Source organism: Oncorhynchus clarkii, chromosome 3 (assembly GCF_045791955.1).
Source record: "Oncorhynchus clarkii lewisi isolate Uvic-CL-2024 chromosome 3, UVic_Ocla_1.0, whole genome shotgun sequence".
In the NCBI taxonomy this organism is placed as follows: Eukaryota; Metazoa; Chordata; class Actinopteri; order Salmoniformes; family Salmonidae; genus Oncorhynchus; species Oncorhynchus clarkii.
In genome coordinates, this window is record NC_092149.1 from 32,472,831 (window position 1) to 32,494,292 (window position 21,462).

General features: G+C 45.5%; 1 protein-coding gene across 1 annotated transcript in view; it reads left to right on the forward strand.

The window, feature by feature from the left end:
* Positions 1-380: 380 nt before the first annotated feature.
* Positions 381-21,462, forward strand: part of LOC139393465 (mannosyl-oligosaccharide 1,2-alpha-mannosidase IA-like) — a 208,066-nt gene continuing 186,984 nt past the window's right edge. The window contains exon 1 of the mRNA XM_071141983.1: positions 381-2,128. Within this exon, the coding sequence (XP_070998084.1) occupies positions 1,559-2,128 (570 nt within the window). The 5' untranslated portion in view covers positions 381-1,558. The remainder of the gene's footprint in view (positions 2,129-21,462) is intronic.

Below are 21,462 nucleotides of genomic sequence, written 5' to 3' on the forward strand. Positions count from 1 at the left end.
CCAAACTTTTAGCGTGTGATTAGCATACTGTTTCTATGCGACAGAAGCAGTACAATTCTTCATTACACATCCCATGTTGAATCTGGTCAATGTTATTACCTTTCATATTAGATGTTGGCTTATAATGTCTATAGACGTAAACATCATTTTGGCAGGCTATTCATCATAAAGACTATTTTGGCTACTTTGAGTTATTAATGCATGGAGTGGTGACGGTGCAATGAATTATTATGTCCCAAAATAAAATAAATAAAAAAACAACTAAATGGCAAAAAATAGGTTAATATCTACAATCGCATTGATATATAACACCCCAATTGGTAGGCTAAAATTAGATTATCCAATACTGCATTTTTGGGAAAAGGACCCACAGCCCCTTTGGTTCATAACTGCCCAGTGAGCCCGATAAACCCCCTGCTGCTGGTCCTCCCTTCGACTGTGGATTCGTATGCCTTTGCGGTGTCTCCAGCAAGAGAGCCCGACCAACCCACTCGGTTTAGCAACAGTATTCGTTTCACTCTAGCCTATATTTGATGTATTCTTTCTCCCCCTCTGCGCTGATGGCGAGCAAGCGGGCGAACACTGTACAACAAGGGTGCGCACGAGAAGACAAGCCATAGACGGCGGGTGGAAGACACGATGTGTTGATGGGATTGAACTGCAAGCGGCACTATTTCTCTTGGATGGTTGTCTTTTAGTCTCCATTCGACGGATTTTTGGAAGCTAAAACAAATTCGTGCGCGTATGCGACACCGTATTCGTTCACCTTCGCTGTGTGGGTTGTGTGCTGCGTATTCAGATATGATGAGAGACTGAAGAACGTGCCTATTTCTAACGGACGGTGGCGGCATGAATAAATATACACGTTCATACAGCAGCAGCATCCCCCTACCTTACAGGATACAAGACCAGATGCTTGGGTTTCTTCGGTTTTACACATTCTGTGACCTGCAACGGGGACCGCTATGAACGAACCTGCCGATAAAGACGCTCTACGCATGCTTTTACCATCCGGTGATGTTTTTGTTCAATGATGGGCACGCCTTGGAATAATGAAGATACGATCAACTTTACTTTGGCTTTGTGATGGGTGCATTTTAGGATCAATAGGCTACGTAAAGTAACGAAACGTCATTTTAGCGTAGATTCCGCATATTCCGTTATTTTACATCCAGCATTTATTATAAACCTGTCTTTTTCTTTGTGAATGTGAGATATTGAACAATATAAAACTTAAAATGCCTATGCTATGACTGTCATAACCTATACCTGCTAATGTAAGCCACACGTTATTGATCTCATTGCCAAACGTGATCGCAAAATTTGAAAGGTAAACTTTACCTATGCAGGTCCAATCGACTGCACGATAAGGAGAGTTGTGGCGATCAGTTTGTCACGGGGGTGTGTTTTTCAGCCCCTCATATCAACTTTTACACATGAAACAAGACACATAGGGAAACTTCCCAGCAGAGATAGTGTTAGAGTGGAGTGTTGTACAACCATTGTAGCCTGTAGACTGCTGAATAAGTTAAGGCAATCATTAAGAAAAACAATTTCAATGGTTTTCCGAAAGTTGCCCGGTGTGTCAGCATCGGGCATGGGTCTTCGCCTATCCCAGAAATTCGTCTTTCTACTTTTTCTCTCGGGCTTGGTAACTCTGTGTTTCGGGGCCTTATTCTTCTTACCTGACTCTGTCCGTTTGAAACGTATTTTTCTCTCAAAGACGGAGAGCCAACCAGTAACGGTAGGGTCTGAGAATGGTGTAAGGGAGCATCTTAAGAAGGGCGCAAAGGACCCAGAACATCTCCGGGGCATCACCTCGGCCAAAGGGGAGACGAGCACAAAACTCAAAGCCTTGAGCCGCAAGCCCTCTGTCACCAATGAGGCTAAAACGGATAAGAAAGTCGCTGGCGGGGAAGCGTTGGAGGACATGATGCTGTCGAGGTCTAAAACGGACTCGGCTTCTAAGGATGAGAAAGTGACCTCGTCTTCTAACCAGGGTGGCAACACGGATACTTCTTTCGATTACAACAAGTTTAAAAAATGTCTGCTAAAGCCGCCCTTGGGGATCGAACATGGCAAGCCGAGCGACCCTCAGACCCTTCAGCGTCGGGAGAAAGTCAAGGAGGTAAGACGATAAGCAGTCACAGTGTAATACAGTTATCTACACAACAGATGGGGGATCCCTGTCCTAAGCTGTCAAATCATTGCAGACCAATTGTCACAATGCGAAATGCCACTGCAATGTAATACAAGTAATCAACATGTGCAGTAATTACGCATCAAGCTGCCTAAGGGGTTTTTAATGTGGCCATTGTCCAGAAGGGGGGTTCACTTCCCAATAATATGGAAAAGATGTTCTGTACATGCTCTCTATGGTCTTTGATGAGGTTTTAGGCTAGACATCTTAGTCACACAGATTGTTAGTGACTATGCAAAATGAAATGCGTCATTGTTAGTGCATAACAATGGTTATAGATATGAGGCATTGAGGGTAATGAATGTGATTTTATGGGCTATCTCACACAGACACAGACACACACACAGACAGCACTGTCTACGCACCAACTGCTATTATGTTTGCCTAACCAACTTGCTCAGGACTACCTCCAGGGGTATGGCATCAGCCTGCTGTTCAGCTCAGTGAAGTTCAGTAATGCCTGAGAGTGAGAGCATATGTCTGTACTGTATCACACATCCTCACCGACTCAGGGCAGAGGAGACGGGGGAGAGGGCAGAGGGGAGAAGGCAGAGGAGACAGGGGAGAGGGCAGAGGAGACAGGGGCGAGGGCAGAGGAGACGGGGGCGAGGGCAGAGGAGACGGGGGCGAGGGCAGAGGAGACGGGGGCGAGGGCAGAGGAGACGGGGGCGAGGGCAGAGGAGACGGGGGAGAGAGCAGAGGAGACGGGGGAGAGAGCAGAGGAGGCGGGGGAGAGAGCAGAGGAGGCGGGGGATAGTGTTGGGACAAACAGGCAGTGTCCAGTATGCATGGATGGCTTTGGGACATTGCATGTGACAGGGATGTGGCATGCTGTCATTTCCACTTACTCTGTTGTCACCCTCTCAATGTCCTCACATGCCTCTCTTCTATCTGGTGGTCATGTTGTTAAGTGATCACCAACAGTCCCACACCATCATCACTAACGTTTTGTCCTAGTATTGAATCAGCGGGAAAGTCCACTCTAGTCTAGTGTGTGTTTCCGTTGCACTAACCTTGAAACAAGCACGGAATGAATCATCCCCCCCCCCAAAAATGGTCTTTTAGAAAAGCATATAGGTTAACAACTATCTGGCTGGTTCTAGTGGCTGGCTATCTACAGTATAGCATAGTGCAGGGATCCCCAATTATATTCAGCCATGGGCCAATTTTTCCTTGAGCTGGTGGTCGCTGGGCCGGAACACAGTTATAAATCATTTGTACACTGCAAATTGACCACAAGAATCCCAAACAGATATAGTATCTGACAAAACCTTGATTCCGTTGGGACACGATCACATATGCCTCTCTATTTCTGCGTGGGAATACTTGGGACCATATGTCCTAAATCAACATCACTTTGAGCTTCTGGTGATTTTAGGGTCTTTTATGTCTGACAGCGGGCCACCTATTGGGGAACCCTGGAGTGGTATCTGTTCTTGCTGTTTCCAAGTGTTACATGCGATTCCACAGTTTCAGCCCATTTGGCAGAGTTCCAGAACCATCGCCTCTATTCCTGGTGCTTCACATTCCCAATGCCAATCCCATGGGTGTATCCCAAAATGGCACCCTATTCCCTACACAGTGCACTACTTTTGACCAGAAACCTAATGGGCCCCGGTCAAAAGTAGTGTGCTGTGTAGGGAATAGGATTCCATTCCAGATGCAGACCATGCCTGTGGTTTGTCTGACTTCATAGTCATGGAGATTTAAGAATAAACACAAAAAAACAACATTATTCCTGTATGATGAAGAATGAGCTGTAGCAAATGATCCCCACAAGCTATATTGTGTTGCTGTCTGACTGTGCTGTGGCGGACATTGCAACAGCAGGGCTATAAACACTAGATATTCAAGGGGAAAATAACTTGCGAAGGCAGCGAGAGGGTTGCCTTGCGATCTTATGATCAGCCCAAAGCAAGGGCCCCGATGTTCCCGCTGAGCTCATGTCGTACCAAATGTGAATGGGCTTCAGTTTCTCAACAAACTGCCGAGGCGTTAAGTGGCACCCCCCCCCCCCGTGTGTGCCAACCGCCAAGACAAGGTGGCACAGGATGGCACAGGAGACAATGGCAGGTAAATGTTCGAGGGCTCTTTCCTGGCCAAAACGGACATGATGCCTCTAAACAAAGCCAATTGTTCAGGTGTGTGTGTGCTTGCGTGCATGTTTCTGTTTGGACAGACAGCCCAGCAAGTCTCCCCTCCTTTGCTAGTCCTCATCAGGTGGAAATGGCCTCCATTTGGAAATTCCTCCCTCTGTATTCTTCTAACTATCTGATATTCTGCCTCATTGGGTTCCTGTATGGTTTTGGTGCTGCCTCATTGGGTTCCTGCATGGTTTGCTGCTGCCTCATTGGCTCTTGAAGAGCTGATATCAGGGTGGGGGCCATTGGCAGATTACCCCAAGTCTGTTCTAGTCATTGCTGAATCAACGGGAAGTTGACCTCTCTTCTCTTTTAAATTGTTAATATCTTTCCTACTTTACCTTCAGACAAGGTTATTAGTCGGTGTAGAAAAGCCCAGTGTAGTGATGGTGCAGGGGGCTGGTGCAGGGGGCTGAGGCAGGGGGCTGGTGCAGGGGTACATCAGAACAAACACAATCGCCAGAGCAAACAGAACGTGTGACATGAATCGAGGAACACACGTCTTTTTCTCCCATTCGCAGGGCTCACACACACACACACACACACACACACACACACACACACAGAAGCCTCTTTTATATGTCTTATCGTAATGTCTGCACAGCACACACACCAAACATCAAGCAGCTCCTTTAAAAATGTCTCCCTTCCAAAGATTTGCTCCTTGCTCTCTGTGTATTTTTCTAGAGCTGGATGTGTCGGCACAGGCAAATACAGGCAGGGGATGTGCGTATGCTGAACGTACGACTGCAATGTGAGGACACAGTGTATGTGTGTATATATGTGTGTGTGTGGTTTGCCTCGGTAAGAGATATTTGTATGGGGACACTGTAACACAGTGAAGGGGATCAGCTTCACTGCTTGCTGTTCAGAGTACTGCAGCAATGGGACAGACACATTGCAGGCTTTCTGTGGCAGAGAGAGCCTCCCAATGTTGCGATAAGGCTACAGTTCCCCCAGGGCTCTGTCTCTGTGTGTGTGTCTGTGTGTGCGTGCGTTCGTATCTCTGCTTGCATGTGGGTGCGTATCTCTGCTTGCATGTGTTTTGACCATGTTGGTTGTCATTTGAATAAGATGTTGGGTAATTGCGTTCTGAAGGGTTGCCACAACTGTCATAACAAACTGAAAATCCAAACACCAGTCCAGCATTTAAGCTTCATCTGCTTTGTCAGACTTTTCGGGGACGACAAATCAGTTCTCCTTTTCAGAACGAAAACTCTGAGAGTACTTTTTAGGGCATTCCTGAAATATTCCCACAATAGTTCGTTCTCTACCAGAGAAACCAGTGGAACATCATGGTGAACCACAGGGGAATTGTACACCATAAAACATATTGTTTTGTTGTCACTCACTTCCAACACTTATCAGTCACCCACCCCCCCAATTCCCCCCAAAGAAACCAGTGGAACATCATGGTGAACCACAGGGGAATTGTACACCATAAAACATATTGTTTTGTTGTCACTCACTTCCAACACTTATCAGTCACCCACCCCCCCAATTCCCCCCAAAGAAACACCGTATGTTCACTGTCTTTCATATGAAAACCCCCATGAGTTATGAAAAGGAAATGGGCGACCGGCTGAATTAGAAGCTCCCGTTAAAAATAGACACTGTGTTCTGCTGCTGTCCTCTAACCAGCTGGGTGCGATGACCTCCCTCAACCTTCTGTTCCTGTCTCCAGCTAAGGGCCAGGTGCACGAGGGGACTTCACCCTGGGCTGGGAAATTACCGCTTACAGAGCGGGGCCATGCCCCTGTTGGAATACTTTACAAATCCATCCTTTGTTGTTACCTTCCTTGTTTCCTTTCTTCTTTCCTTGAGGTAAGCACAGGTCTAAAATGGATTGGATAGGTATAGCCTAAGCAATGTTACCATCCTATATTGCTTTCACCAATCCAACCAATTAGATTTGTGATGACTTCAAGGAAGGTTGGAAGGAAAGATGCTTTTTTTTCTTCTCCCTCCCTGCGGGTCTCTGTGGGGGGTGGAGGATTGGGAAACGTTTGTGTTTCGCCACTGGCTCGGTGGAAGAAGTGCAAATGTCAGACGCTGGTGTTTGTTATGTGAGCCCATTGTTTTCTCCGGCCAGCGCATGTGGAGGAGTTTGCAGCTGAGCCCTTTGGGTATTGGGATATTGCGCAAGTCGATAGCAGCTGAGTGTGATATTACAGACATGTCAATGCAATAACAACTCTGTTTGTGTAGGCCGATGCACAGACAAAGCAACCTTTCTGAGCCTGAAGCAGAGTACACTCATGGTGGTTTGATGAGGAGTAAGTCAGGTGATGCCCATCCCCACAGGAAAGGGCCCGGAGAAAGCGAGTGAAGCGAGAGAACAGGAGAGGGGAAAGGAAGGATGGCATTGGAGAGGAGCTGTTAGCTTGCATCCTTCTTGCAATCAAGGCAGTTCCCCCCCCACCCCCCACCCCCCTCTGTACAGAGGGCACTAGCTCCAGGGAAAGTCTCTGTAGAGGCGTGCTTTTCAAGAGGTATCTGAGTGTGTTTCCCTCTTAAGTCAGAAGGCCTAGATTACCTTGCCTTTGTGTGTGTGTGTGTGTGTGTGTGTGTGATGGGAGCCAGGAGGGAAGCTTCCTCTCTGGAAGTAAAATATCATGTTACAGCACATCTTGTAAGCCTTAGTCTGGTAAAGCCGACCCTAGGGAACAGTGACTAGGGTCTGGTTTCAACGACGGACTCTGTTGGCATAGAGGAACTACGTCACTGCCTAGGTCACTGCTTTATCTGCTTGAATAAAATACTACAGAGTAGCTAGAAAGATGGAGATCCCAGAGGTTATTTTTAATGAGTGCATTTCACAAGTGGCTAAGTTTGCATCAACTACCTTCACTAAAACCACTGCAGAGGCTTTGACTGCAAAGTTTGATTTCGAATCGCGACGTTCTGGCATGTCTGTCTTGTGATTTGTTGGGAGAGTTGTTTGTTTGAAGAGGACCCAACTCGGAACAATTTTTTCCCCCGTATCGAAGTTGCCAAAAGAGTCTGCAATTGAAACCAGACCCTAGTCACAGGTTTCTGCCTGGCCTCTTCCAGGGAAGGCACTTTGAGGCTGTCATCGGTGCCTCACTGTTTATGGGAGAGAGTAGCCCACTACTTCATAAACACCAGTGAAGGAGGACCTATTTATTTCGCAACTTATTTTCTCTCAATTCAGGGAGAGGTTTGTGAGCTTTGAGTGTGTGTGTTGTGGTGTGCGTGTGTGTGTGTGTGTGTGTGTGTGTGTGTGTGTGTGTGTGCGTGTGTGTGTGTGTGTGTGTAAGAGAGAGTCATTTAGCTCGCATTGGAATTAAAAGGCCTGAGAGTCCAAAAGTCACATGTAGTGGTAGAAAAAAGGGATTTGTTGACGTGGCTGACTTTCCACAGATGTGTCGCCAAATTACACAGAAACAGTTTGTTTGTTGTACTTTTCTCATGCACCCCTACTTGTTTACCGTTGCCTGTGTGTTGTGTCACTTTCCAGTGAAAGCAACCTGGTCTTACAGTTCACTCAGTGTTGGCCTTGTTTTTGGGGCCACAGGAGCACAGAGGGGTACACGGATTTTGGATTTTAAATGGCTTTGAAAATTATATTTGAGCTTTTTTAGTCCTTTAGACGTCTATTTGAATTATTAGACTATTCCTTATTCCCATAGAATAACATTGTAATCGCTCTCTCTCTCCCTCATATCTGTCTCTCTCTCTCTCTCTCTCTCTCTCCCTCTCTCATATCTGTCTCTCTCTCTCTCTCTCTCTCTCTCCCTCTCTCATATCTGTCTCTCTCTCTCTCTCTCCCTCTCTCATATCTGTCTCTCTCTCTCTCTCTCTCTCTCTCTCTCTCTCTCTCTCTCTCTCTCTCTCTCTCTCTCTCTCTCCCTCTCTCATATCTGTCTCTCTCTCTCTCTCTCTCTTTCTCTCTCTCCCTCTCTCATATCTGTCTCTCTCTCTCTCTCTCTCTCTCTCTCCCTCTCTCATATCTGTCTCTCCCAGGCCTATGGCTCAGCTCTCTTCTCTCTTCAGGCAGAGACTCATCCATGTTGCACACTAAAGCAGAAAGGACTAAAGAGCACATCTCCCTCCCCTCTGTGTCATTAGCTGCACCCTGTTGCTGTTATCGCTGACATTATTACATAGATGAGAGAAAGAGGGAGAGAGATGGGGAGGAAGTGAGGCAAAGCAATGAGACAGAGAAAAAGGGAGAGAGAGAAAATGTACGTTTCCCTCTGTGTTGTCAAGGACAGGTTACTGTGTGAGAGGAAAGATGGAGACAGACTGAGTCATACAATACATGGGATTCTGCCTCTGTGTGTGCTCATACAGTTCAGCTGTCATGCCACACTGCACATGCTTTCTGACCGGTCAGTTCTCACACAGGTGCCAACGTGTATGTATGAGTGTGTGTGAACAATACCCAGGCCCTGTTTGACATCTCTACTAGGTGCCAAAGGAGACTGCTTTCATTTTGTCTTCATCTTCTCCTCCCTTTCCCTGTAAATGCCAGAAAGAGAAACGAAGAGAGAGAGAATGAGTGTAAAGTTGTCCAGTTTTAACCTGCGGCCCCATCCCCAGCTTTTATTCCTGTCTGATTGGTCAGAAACAACATGTGTGTAAATCTGGCACATCTCTGAACAGCGCAGGTCAAAGAGGAGACACTAGAGAGGGCCAGGGTCGCCGGTCCCCATAACCCTCTCTCACTTCCTGCTTGTCCTCTTACCATGTCTCTCTCTTTGGGTCTTTAGCTCTGTGCTGCCCCAGATATATTTATAGGGACATACCTTGCCAGCTCTCTACAGTTTTTATATTGAACCTTTATTTTAGAGGTCGACTGATTATGATATTTCAACACCTTTTACCGATTATTGGAGGACCAAAAAAAGCCCATACCGATTAATCAGCAATTTTTTAAAATGTATTTGTAATAATGACAATTACAACAATACTGAATGAACACTTATTTTAACTTAATATAATACATCAATAAAACCAATTTATCCTCAAATAAATAATTAAACATGTTCAATTTGGTTTAAATAATGCAAAAACAAAGCGTTGGAGAAGAAAGTACAAGTGCAATATGTGCCATGTATAAAGCTAACGTTTCAGTTCCTTGAACATGAGAACATATGAAAGCTGGTGGTTCCTTTTAACATGTGTCTTCAATATTCCCAGTTAAGAAGTTTTAGGTTGTAGTTATTATAGGAATTATAGGACTATTTCTATCTATACCATTTGTATTTCATATAACTTTGACTATTGGATGTTCTTATAGGCACTTTAGTATTGCCAGTGTAACAGTATAGCTTCCGTCCCTACCTGGGCTCGAACCAGGAACACATCGACCAACAGCCACCCTTGAAGCATCGTTACCCATCGCTCCACAAAAGCCGTGGCCCTTGCAGAGCAAGGGGAAGTATTTGGTCAATAACAAAAGTTTATCTCAATACTTTGTTATATACCCTTTGTTGGCAATGACAGAGGCCAACAAAGGGTATATAACAAAGTATTGAGATAAACTTTTGTTATTGACCAAATACTTATTTTCCACCATAATTTGCAAATAAATTCATAAAAAATCCTACAATGTGATTTTCTGGAATTTTTTTCTCTCATTTTGTCTGTCATAGTTGAAGTGTACCTATGATGAAAATTACAGGCCTCTCATCTTTTTAAGTGGGAGAACTTGCACAATTGGTGGCTGACTAAATACTTTTTTGCCTCACTGTATATGCAATGCAGGACAGGCTAGATAAACTAGTAATATCATCAACCATTTGTAGTTAACTATTGATTATGTTAAGATTGATTGGTTTTTATAAGATAAGTTTAATGCTAGCTAGCAACTTACCTTGGCTTCTTGCTGCCCTTGTGTAACAGGTAGTCAGCCTGCCATGCAGGCTCCTCGTGGAGTGCAATGTAAGGCAGGTGGTTAGAGCGTTGAACTAGTAACCGGAAGGTTGCAAAAACAAATCCCCGAGCTGACAAGGTAGAAATCTGTCGTTCTGCCCCTGAACAAGGCAGTTAACCCACCGTTCCTAGGCCGTCATTGAAAATAAGAATGTGTTCTTAACGACTTGCCTAGTTAAATAAAGATTAAATAAAGGTGTAAAAAAAAAAATCTGCCACAATCGGTGTCCAAAAATACAGATTACCGATTGTTATGAAAACGTGAAATCGGCCCTAATTAATTGGTCGACCTCTACTTTATTTAACTAGGCAAGTCAGTTAACAACAAATTCGTATTTACAATGACAGCTTACACCAGCCAAACCCGGACGACGCTGGGCCAATTTTGCACCGCCCTATGGGACTCCCAATCACGGCCAGATGTGATACAGCCTGGATTTGAACCCGGGACTGTAGTGGCGCCCCTTGCAGTGCCTTAGACCGCTGTGCCACTCGGGAGCCCAGGGGTGCAGCGACAGTTCTGCTACTACAATGGACAAGGCTAAACTTCTGTACTCTGATATTTTCAATGGGTCTGCCATCTGTACCGTACGTTGTTACCGTAGTAACTCATATAAAAAAAAAAATTCATCCATGCAGCTCAAGCATCTTTCCCAAGGACACACACAGATGCTTTCACGTCAGAATGGAAGCTGTATTGCTATTGAATACGCCTATTCTCTGAGAAACAGGCTCTGTGAGGGAATCAGGTTATAGGGCCTCTATGGGGAAATACAGTATGCAGTGCCGTGGGGACAATACTAGCTTCTTAAAGCTACACTGCCTTCTGTCTCGATCTCCAATTCTACATTGTGTGACAGTTCCATTAAGGAGGAACAAGGAAATGGATAACGCCAGTCCACCCGAGCGTTTCCGGAGCGATTTTCACCTCTGTCAACATTTGTTGGGAATTAGCCCTTTAACTTAGTGGCCACTTAGAAGGCCGTTGTGGCCAGATGAGGTTATATTTGTTAATTATAATCACAATTAAGCTCTTAATCAAACAGAGGTAATGTTACTCTACTCATTAGGGACCGTGGCACAGATTCCCCTTTCTTCCATTGAGTTTGCATGATTGGCTCTGGAAAGGCAATTTCCAATTCTCTGCCTGCTGTGTCCGTCGAAAAAGAAAACAAACAAGAAATAAACACCCTCGATAAGTGACTAACAATTGTTTATGCTTGTGTGTGTGTGTGTGTTCGAGCCAGATTGCGGATCGTTAATTACACTCTTAAGTGTATGTGACAAGGGACTGTGCCTCGGTTCTCTAACTTCAATGGAAGGGAAGACTAACAATTTATTAGCTGGGGTTATTCACAGTGAGGTTTGCATCTTTCCAGGTTTGTGCTCCCGAGTGGCGCAGCGGTCTAAGGCACTCCATCTCAGTGCTAGAGGCGTCACTACAGACACCCTGGTTCAAACCCAGGCTGTATCACAACTGGCCGTGATTGGAAGTCCCATGGCACAGCGCACAATTGGCCCAGAGTCATCCGGGTTTGGCTGGTGTAGGCCGTCCTTGTATATAAGAATTTGTTTTTAACTGACTTGCCTCGTTAAATAAAGGTTAGAAATGATACTCCTACAACTACAACCCTCCTCGGCAATGGCGGTGTCCTCTGGCTTGTTTATCTTGACTGGAGAGCGAAAATAAGAAGGTCTGCCGTGAACAAACTGGGTGAGAAATAAAGCAGTGAATCACTTCTAATGAAAAAACAAAGTCTTTTCATGCCTTGGAGGCTCAGTGGAGTCAGCTGAGCAGAGCAGTGGAGGTGATGTCTGGGAGTAACGGAGAACGACCACAGGGGCGGAGTAGGGCTCTGTGTGTAGCTTGTATGTTCAGTGCTGGAATCGGTTAACGGTTTTCGGAAAGAACCCCAAACCACAAGGCCTCAAGTGTTCATGCAGTTTCGGCAGAAGAGGCAAAGTACGTGGTTGGAAGACAGCTTGTTGTGGAGTGATGAGGAGATTATGAAACTGATCAGAATTGCAGGGAAATTATTCAGCCATAGTGGCCAGTTTAGCAAAGGACCACTCTCGACAAAACAATTCCCCACACTCTGTCGTACCTCTCCAATCCGGGTTGCTCAATCCCCTTCCGTACTTCAGCATGACACATCACGATGCAAATGATTATGCAAGGTTTCATGGTGACTGTTGTGTCCTTGTGGTTTCATCACCTGTTGCCTGTTTCTGCTGCTGTGTTAAAGGAAGAAGCCTTGCTGAAATGCCTTTGCATTGCAGTGTATGTCACTGACAAGACTGTACTAGAGAAATGTGACGTTTTAAATGAAATACGTTTGCTAATATGGGTGATTGTTAATAGGACAATTGATGTCTACAAACATCCAACTATTAGCAGTCGTTAAAGGATAATTCATGCAGATTAATGTCCTAGACAATGTGTACTGTTTATCGTTTTCGCATCAATTCAGGCAATTTATCGCGGTATGGATTTTTTGTCCATATCGCCCAGCTCTAGTACATACTGTATGAGACTGTTGTTTGATCACATGTTCTAGGGTGAAACTCCTGGAGGTGAAGGAACAGTCTTGAAGGGTATGTATGTACATATTGTGGTTGTGTGTGAAACAGTTACAGCTCATGCCCCTACGCCTTTCTCTCTTGAAAAACCGCATCCCAACTTTTGAGCTCTCATATTCAGAACAAGACGGCAGGGTAGCCTAGTGGTTAGAGCGTTGGACTAGTAACCAAGTTACTAAGTTGCAAGTTCAAATCCCCGAGCTGACAAGGTACAAATCTGTTGTTCTGCCCCTGAACAGGCAGTTAACCCACTGTTCCTAGGCCGTCATTGAAAATAATAATTTGTTCTTAACTAACTTGTCTAGTTAAATAAAGGTAAAATAAAAAGACATTGAGCGTGCAAATGGTCTAGTTAGAGTTGCTTCTCTCCCCATCATGGAAATCTGCATCTATCTTCTGGAGCTGTTTGAGTGGAACTCTGCAGGACCTACAGCAAAGCTCTCCCTGAAGATCTGACTCCAGACCGGACTGCAGGATGGCTCATCCATAGAAATAGAATGACTAGAATAGGAATCCCCATTTGAGTTAAACGTATGTTGTGGGTGAACAGGCAGACATATTGAGTGTACCAATATGCAGGAAGTACAGTAGGTAGTCGCCATAACTGGTTCTGTACTGACTCGGGCCCGGGCCCACACAGCTGATTCACTGCTAGTTTAATGATGACGGTGCAGATTTAACTTTCAATGATCTATAACGGACTTCACAGTCTAAAGCTTTTCTCCATCTGTAACTACAACCCGGATCCACGTTCACCCCCTGTCATTTGCAATGCCAATTGACTGAGCATTGATACGGTGTCATGTCAGTATGTATCTCGGCCTGCATACTATTATGGCTAACATTGTTTTCCAAATAGTTGGTTGTGACACGTTGGTGGTTCGATGGTTTACCAGGTTTGTCTTGCGTCACGTCTAAAGACTGGGTTGTGGCAGTACACATAGTTTGGTTTACTTTGTTAGAGCTCAGGAACATCTGAAAGGCTTTAAGTGGGTCGCAGTGCCAAAAAGTTTTGCAAACTGCTGGTCTGAGATTTTAAGCTTGATGCCAAGCCATAGTTTACAGGCCTGCAGAGCCTCGAGGGTCTGCCGGCTCAGAGAATATGATAAGTAGGAAAACCAGTCGCCTGTGGACTGTCTTACATTCAAGTCTTATATGGTCCTTGGGCCCATCTAGCTTTGGCAGATGGAACAATTTGAAGTGTAGGCTACAGGCAAGTGAGAAGCACAATTGTACTGTAATACTATAGAGTCTGCTTGTTTTTGGCAGAAAATAAAGAGGAAAAAGAGAGGGGGGGGGGGGGTGGAGTGATACTGTGGCAGGAACTTTGACCTTGTTTTTCCCCCCAGTTAAACGAGATGGATGGTCGCAATTAATTCGGTGGTGACCATTAGCCAACGAGCCGAGCACAGCACAATAAAGCTTAAAGTGCCAGGGAGGGAGGGAGTAGAGAGAGAGAGACAGAGAAAGAGGTGAGAGAGAATGATAAAGAGAGGGAGAGAGAGTAGAGAGCTGGCACTTGAGAGAGGGGGAAAGAGGAAGAGAAGAACAGGGAGTGAGTAAAGAGAGAGAAAGAGGGAGAGAATTTTCACTTGCACACTCTCCCTCTCTCTCCGGATTGAGTCAGGGAGTCTTGGAGGCTGGGAATATACCAGAAGGCATTGGCTTCAATCACAGTGATTCTGTCTGTCTCAGTTGGGGTCAGAAGTGGCCCGGTCTGGAGCCGTTAAAGGCTGTTTCCCCTGGGGGAGTCTGAGGAATGCTTCCTTCACAGGGGGTCGGCTGAGGCTCTGCTGGCTGTTGAAGCAATGAGATTGCGGGTACTAGATCCAAAGCATTGCTATTTTCTCCAATGTCACGCCAGGTCACTTAGTGGTGATTCTGACATCCACACTGCCCTCGACCTTTCTGTCTGTAAATGGTTGAGGAAGATTGCAGTGTGTGTGTGTGTGTGTGTGTGTGTGTGTATAGGAAAGTCTGGCATGACTGAGCTAGACTTATGGACAATATTGAAACAGCTGCTTTCCAGATACATAAAGAGCATTACTCTCTGATACAGTTGAAATGGCATGCTGCTCTCACATAAGACACAAGTTGTAATTTATGTCATTCCTATTCCATTAGACCCCAGAATCTCACTGTCAGACTCTCCCTCTTGCAGATGTAATTAAATCAGACGAGGAGATCTTTTCAAAGGAACGGAAGACAGCGAAAAGGACAAAGGAGAATGATGCTAAAATAATCCGTGTTCGATTAGAATCAGAGTTCGATGAGGAAATGGACATTCTGGTCACTCTGAACATATGCAGGTGTTAGAAAGGAACGGTATCGTGACAGGTGGAGATTGAATGTGTGTGGCAGGAACGTTCTTTGTGTCAGTAGAATGGGAACTACAGCGTGTATTTCTTCTAAACCTATGGCCTCTCCATACCCCAACTAACGCACCCTTCCAACATACTGTCAGCCCTAAGTTTCTCGCTCCGAAGAGACTGTGTGTGTGTGTGTATGTATGTTAGTGTGTGAGGCCAGTTCCCAATGGGTACACACAGAGCTGCCCGCTGCCTATAACTTATAACTTTCCCTCCACTTTTTTGATTTGCTATTGGTGTTTCTGTTTCTGTGCTCTACTCTGTGTTCCCAACGGGGTCTCAGGGCAGTTCATATGATGCTGTAGGTAAATCTGTGGCACTCCATTTAGTATGATATGCTACGTTACGTTAGGTTACATTCTGAAATGGGATAGTGGTCGAACATTAGAATAAATATTAGGCTGACATAACTTATCATGCTTCTTGGAGAAATGATAGTATTGCACGTCTTTATCTGAGACCAGGTTGCTTGTTGCGCCGTACGAATAAATAAGAATTATGGGGAGAACTTACGTTGGCAGTTAGCGGAACTAACAAAAACAAAAAAGTTGGTTGAAGGTTTGTTGAATTTACTTAGCAGGTTAGGTGAATTGGGTTAAGTTTAGAAGAAGGTTTAGCTAAAATGCTACAGTTGTTCCCGACGGGACTCGAACATACAACCTTTGGATTGCTAGACTGTCTTGGATTACGCCCACCAATCCTCTCTGACCAACCTCTGTACTATAGTTCCTGTCTCAAGGAACTATACCATAATTAGGTATCATAAGTCTTGGAGGTGCTCAGAAATACGTCCAGTATATTGCGTATGGCTCTGAGGCCAGGGTGGTGTTCTAAACTAAACTGAGAGTATTATTTAAAAGTTCCAAAGACACACCAGAGACTGAGCCAGACCAGAGTAAGATCAATGGTCATTTTAATGAGGTTTATCTCCCTCTTTCTCTTCTTCCCTCCTCTCTCAGTGTGTGGGCTCCTGTTTGTGCTTGAGTCTCTGTGTGGGAGCATTTGTCTATTAGCATCTGAAATATTTGAGTAAAAAAAGTATGGATTGGTACAGAAAGTTGGCGATGGGGGGGATTTGCTGTGGAAGGGTGATACTGAGAGAAAATATGAGTCCATTTCATTTGAAAGCTTTCTATTTTCTTCGCTGTCGAGATTAGTACTATTTATTGTCCCGGCTAGCGGCGTATTGCATGGCTAGGTTTCAATAATTATGGTTAACAGTGTTATCATGTCACATTCTTGGCCACAGCCGTGCATTTACTGTAATGCGTTGTCTCGTTGCGCTGGTCCATTTCCAAAAAGAGTTCCGTCTTAAAAAGGGAGCCTGGGATGGGGAAACATATTTGCGCCACGCTTGGTATTTACAGAGGCCTGCAGGTGGGGGGGAGAGTGTGTGTTTGTGTGTGGTGCTGCATTATTTTGCAACTCTGTCTCTCTAATAACCTGAGCACCGTTGGGTTTCCGAGTAAACGTCTAAACCTGAAATAGCACGGCCATCACACACTACAGGGGTTATTTTTTGGAGGGAAAAATGCAAACACTAACGGAGCATAAAACCCTCAACCAAGACAAACAAATTGCCATCGTTAAGCCTTGGGTGCCACGAAGATGTCACGATGACAAGATTATCAGTGTAGTTGTTGCCATGGTAAAGGATGGCTCTGTCATGTCTGTGTGAAATGGTGTCTTTTAAGGAGTGTCATTATCCCCTAGGTTATCTCATCAGCTTGCTCAATCCCATCAGCCTCTCTGCTTCTACCTGACAGAATGTGCACCGTTTGTAATTGGCCAATTTTACAGAGCTGTCCAACTAAGTGACCCTCTTCTCAGAAACTTCTGTAGGGGAATAACGTGCAGCAACTTTGAAAAACGTCATCCAACAATGTTTTGGTAGCTTGTACTTGGCTATAGCATCTATTTCCATAGAATAAGAGGATGTATACGGAGAATGCACACTTCAGACGGTGCTTGCGTGTGTGTGTGTTTCCGTGCGTGCGTCAAATGTCTACACAGTATGTTCACCCAGAATGTACAGTACTGTGTGTACAGTCAGGCGGGGTCTCATTCTCTCTGGAGGTTAAGAGATTCATCTTCCCTTCCCTGTGCCAGCGGCTCCTCTGACTTCATTTGCTCTGTGAACTCATGAATAATACATAGTGAGTGTGAGTAAAGCGGAGAGAGGTCTGGCTTTAGGCCATGTCTTCCTCACTTCCTCCATCCCTCCATCCTTGTGCATCTCTCCCATCCTTGTGCATCTCTCCCATCCTTGTGCATCTCTCCCATCCTTGTGCATCTCTCCCATCCTTGTGCATCTCTCACATCCTTGTGCATCTCTCCCATCCTTGTGCATCTCTCCCATCCTTGTACATCTCTCCCTTTGTCCCTTTACTGCTAAATAGTAATTTCCCCTCCCTCCTAGACTTCCTCCCTCTGCTGGGAAGTGGTGGAAAAAGTACCCCACTATCATACTTGAGTAAAAGTAAATATACCTTAATTAATAGAAAATGACTCTAGTACAAGTCACCCAGTAAAATAATACTTGAGTAAAAGTATAAAAGTATTTTGGTTTAAAACCTAAGCAATAAAAGTGCAAATACTTTCAAATTCCTTATATTAAGCAAACCAGATGGCACCATTTTTGAATATACCTTTTTATTTACGGAAAGCCACGGGCACACTCCGTCATTTCAGACATCATTTCCAAACGAAGCAGGTGTGTTTAGTGAGTCCGCCAGATCAGAGGCAGTAGGGAGGAACAGGGATGTTCTCTTGATAAGTGTGTGAATTGGTCTGTTTTCCTGTCCTGCTAAGCATTGAAAATGTAATGAGTACTTTTGGGTGTCCGGGAAGACGTATGGAGTAAAAAGTACAACATTCTCATGTAGTGAAGTAAAAGTAGTCAAAAATATAAATAGTCAAATAAAGTATGGATACCCCAAAAAACGATTTAAGTCGTACTTTAAAGTATTTTTACATAAGTACTTCACACCAGTGCCGCTGGGACAGCTTGCTGTTCAGACTACCTGAGTGTAGTGGATGTACCAGCTTCCCCAGAGCACTGACGGGACACTACTTTGCCTTTGAAGGAATGAGAGAGGGACGAGATTCTCTCTTCTTGCACTTCTGCCTTCTCACAGCACTACCTGATGAAACGCACGCACGCACACACCTAGAGGGACTCAATATAATCGTTGTGATAATCAATGCAGTGCACTCTCTCTCATAACCTCGTCTTTCTACCAAGTCCTGATGATGATGACACGGGCGATGATTATTCTCATGGCATAATGATGGCGGTAGCAGGCTGATGTTTCCCATTTACAGGAGATGACGGGATAGACTAGCTTAGTGTACGCCTCAGGGCCTAACCTCTTTGTATTTAGCATCGACTGTTTGTTTAACTCACTTTCTGTCTCTGGAAGGTCTTGTAAAGTTCAATGCGTGCATGTTCAGTGCATTTGAGGTCCTGATATTTTTTTTAAGGGACTTTGCGCTTGAGGGATGTGCCCTGTCCTGACACAATAGTAGTCTGTGGCCTTTGCCTTTGGCCTTGGTGAATGGTTATTGAAACAGTAGCGGTTGTTCCCTACGGAGATTGTTTGAATTGGAGAGAACGTCTTCATCAGTAGAGAGGCAGGAGGGTCCAGTCGGCGGACAGGCTGTCGTAGAGCCCTGTTACTTTGGAAGTGGTCGAGCACATCCTGTAAGGGTCACGCACCAGCGCCCAGCAGCCAATGGCACGGTGGTAACTCCGAAGGGTTCGGACAAGAGTACATCGGACGCGTATTTCTCTTGGCTATGCCAACGTGTGCTGTCTCTAAGTTCCAGCTGATACCATTACGTCTATGAACATGACTGTGTTACGATGAAACCGTTCCCCCGTTTCCCACCGTTAATGAGTTCCCGGTGTCCCTAGAGTGTCTTAAACCCTCGCTGTGTCAGTCTGTCCCCTGACTTTCAACCCCCCCTTTCCCTCTCCCATTCTCTCTCACACTTCCCTCCCTCACACCCTTCCCCTGACTCCCCCTCCGGGTTAGAGGATGCAGCAGAATCAGCCCTTTTTAGTCCACTTAACATTTGAACACGGTCCTTAATGCACCATCCCCTCAGGGTACCTGCAGTCTACTGACTGCGTTAGCATAAACGGGTGGGGGGGGGGGTCTTCTATGAGTAAACGCTCTAAACAGCCAGAACAGGCAGCCTTTTGAATCGTCCTTAATGGGGTGAGGGGTGCTCAACTGTCATGTGGTTACAGGGTGATTTATTGTGCACCACACTCAGTTTATATACATATACTGCCTGGTGCATACACATAAAAGTACTCATAGGCAAGCAAGCACACACATGCACATTTTATATAGGCCTACTACACACACACACACACACAAACACACACTCTCCCCCACCACTCCAAACACCTCATCCCAAAGCTTTTGGAATACATTAAGCAGTGCATGGCTCCTGATTAAGGGGAAGCGGTTTTCCCAGTCTTTCTCTCCCTTCGCCTCACCTCCAGGCACTGCTGTGGAATATGTGTAATTAGTAGTGTGGCGAGAGCGGATTTACATCCCGCTGTGTCCTCTCTCAGATCTCATCTCCTACTGTAATTTTCAATAGGTGTCGCTAGCTAATTTCCATAAGCTATAGAGACATCAATGAGCTTGGCTAGGCTATGAAGACTCAAACTAGCCCTGTGTGACAGATAAGAGTCTTAGCTACTCTTCAGCAAATTGCTGAAAGAAGGGTTTTTCAAAAGACCCAAAAAGAGCCAAACCTTGTTTTTCAGGGTTGTCTGTTTTGATGAGGTGTCACTCTCTATTTCCTGTGCTTCAAACAGGAAACAGGAAGCTGGCTCAGCTGTGTTTCTATAGAGCAGAGAGGTTATCATTATCAGGACTCAGCCCTGTGGCCTGTGGTTTCTCACTGTCATCCATCTGCAGGCCCCGGCTCAGGCGCAATCAGGGTGAAAGTTCATATGGCGCTCAGCCACGCAAACATATAAGCGGAGCCACAGGAACCAGAGCCACAACATCCTGGCAATCTGTGGCCTGACCCGACTGCCTTGGGGAGGGCTCCCTTTTGGCCCCTCTTGGCCCTTGGAAAATGTGCTCTCAGCTCCTCTCTTGACTCCCACCCCTTCGACCAAGGCAACCAGGCTCTTTTATTGGGATGCCTCTGGAAGCTGGGAAGGAAAACAATAGAGATGTATGACTCGTGGCCCTGCTCAGCTCGCATTCTTGTTTCCTTTGCCAGGGGCGAGGTGTAAGTCACTGCTCTTTCCCTGCACAATCCTCCAGTATGAAGCCCCTTTCCCCTCTCCTCCTCCTCTCCTTTCTTCCAACCTCCTCTATGATGCTGTTGTTACAATCAACACTCTTGCTCTGTACTCTCGGAGAGCTGCGAAACACACAAAACTCCAGGTCCATTATCCCCGACATTCCAATGAGAACCTTTGCTCACTAGCTGCCGTGAGTTGAAAGGCATGAAATGTACACGGTTCTGACTTCCCCCGAAACATTTAGAGCTAAAAGGGGAACGTTTGGGGGTTTATTGAAAGGGTGCATTTCAGAGCAGCCAACCTTTTTTCCTTCCCTCTTACAGCAGAGCTGTCAGATAGAGTGTAGACAAGAGTCTTGGTATTCTGAATGCCAGAAGTGAAGCATTTTTAAGTGAAGCGCATGGGGCGTAGGGAAAGAGGGGGGCAAACAAATGCATCCAGCGGGAGGTGTGTGTCTGTCTGATGCCGCCCCCCTTCAGAGGTGGTAGGAGTCATACTCTGGGGCTGAGCATGCTGGGAGGCTGACAGGCCTTATTCTCTCTGCCTCGCTCTGGCTCTTGTGTCTGAGACACAGTCTCCCCCCAGGGGCCCCCTTCAGATTATAGATAAATACAGCACACACACTGTGTGTGTGTGTGTGTGCGTATTTGTTTTAGTCTTTGTCCAATAGAGGAATTTGTACTCTCCTTACCTTCTTTGTCCTGTAGCCTTAATTTCCCCCAAAATGTACACCACTTCAGCTGAATATTGCAGGGAAAAAGCTGTTTCCTGAACGTCCCCACCAAATGATAAAGCAGGTCCGTCTGACGTCTAACCTTTCCATCCCCAATGTTTTTAAACTCTTCATCACTCTAGCACACCTCCCATCTGTTTTTCCCCACATTTACTCTCCTTTATATTGGACCTCGGGAGTGTTCAAATGTGTAGCTCTAGCAAGACCTGAGGAGGAACAAACAACAAGCAGGAAAAGCGCCCTGGGATCAATAAGGCAAT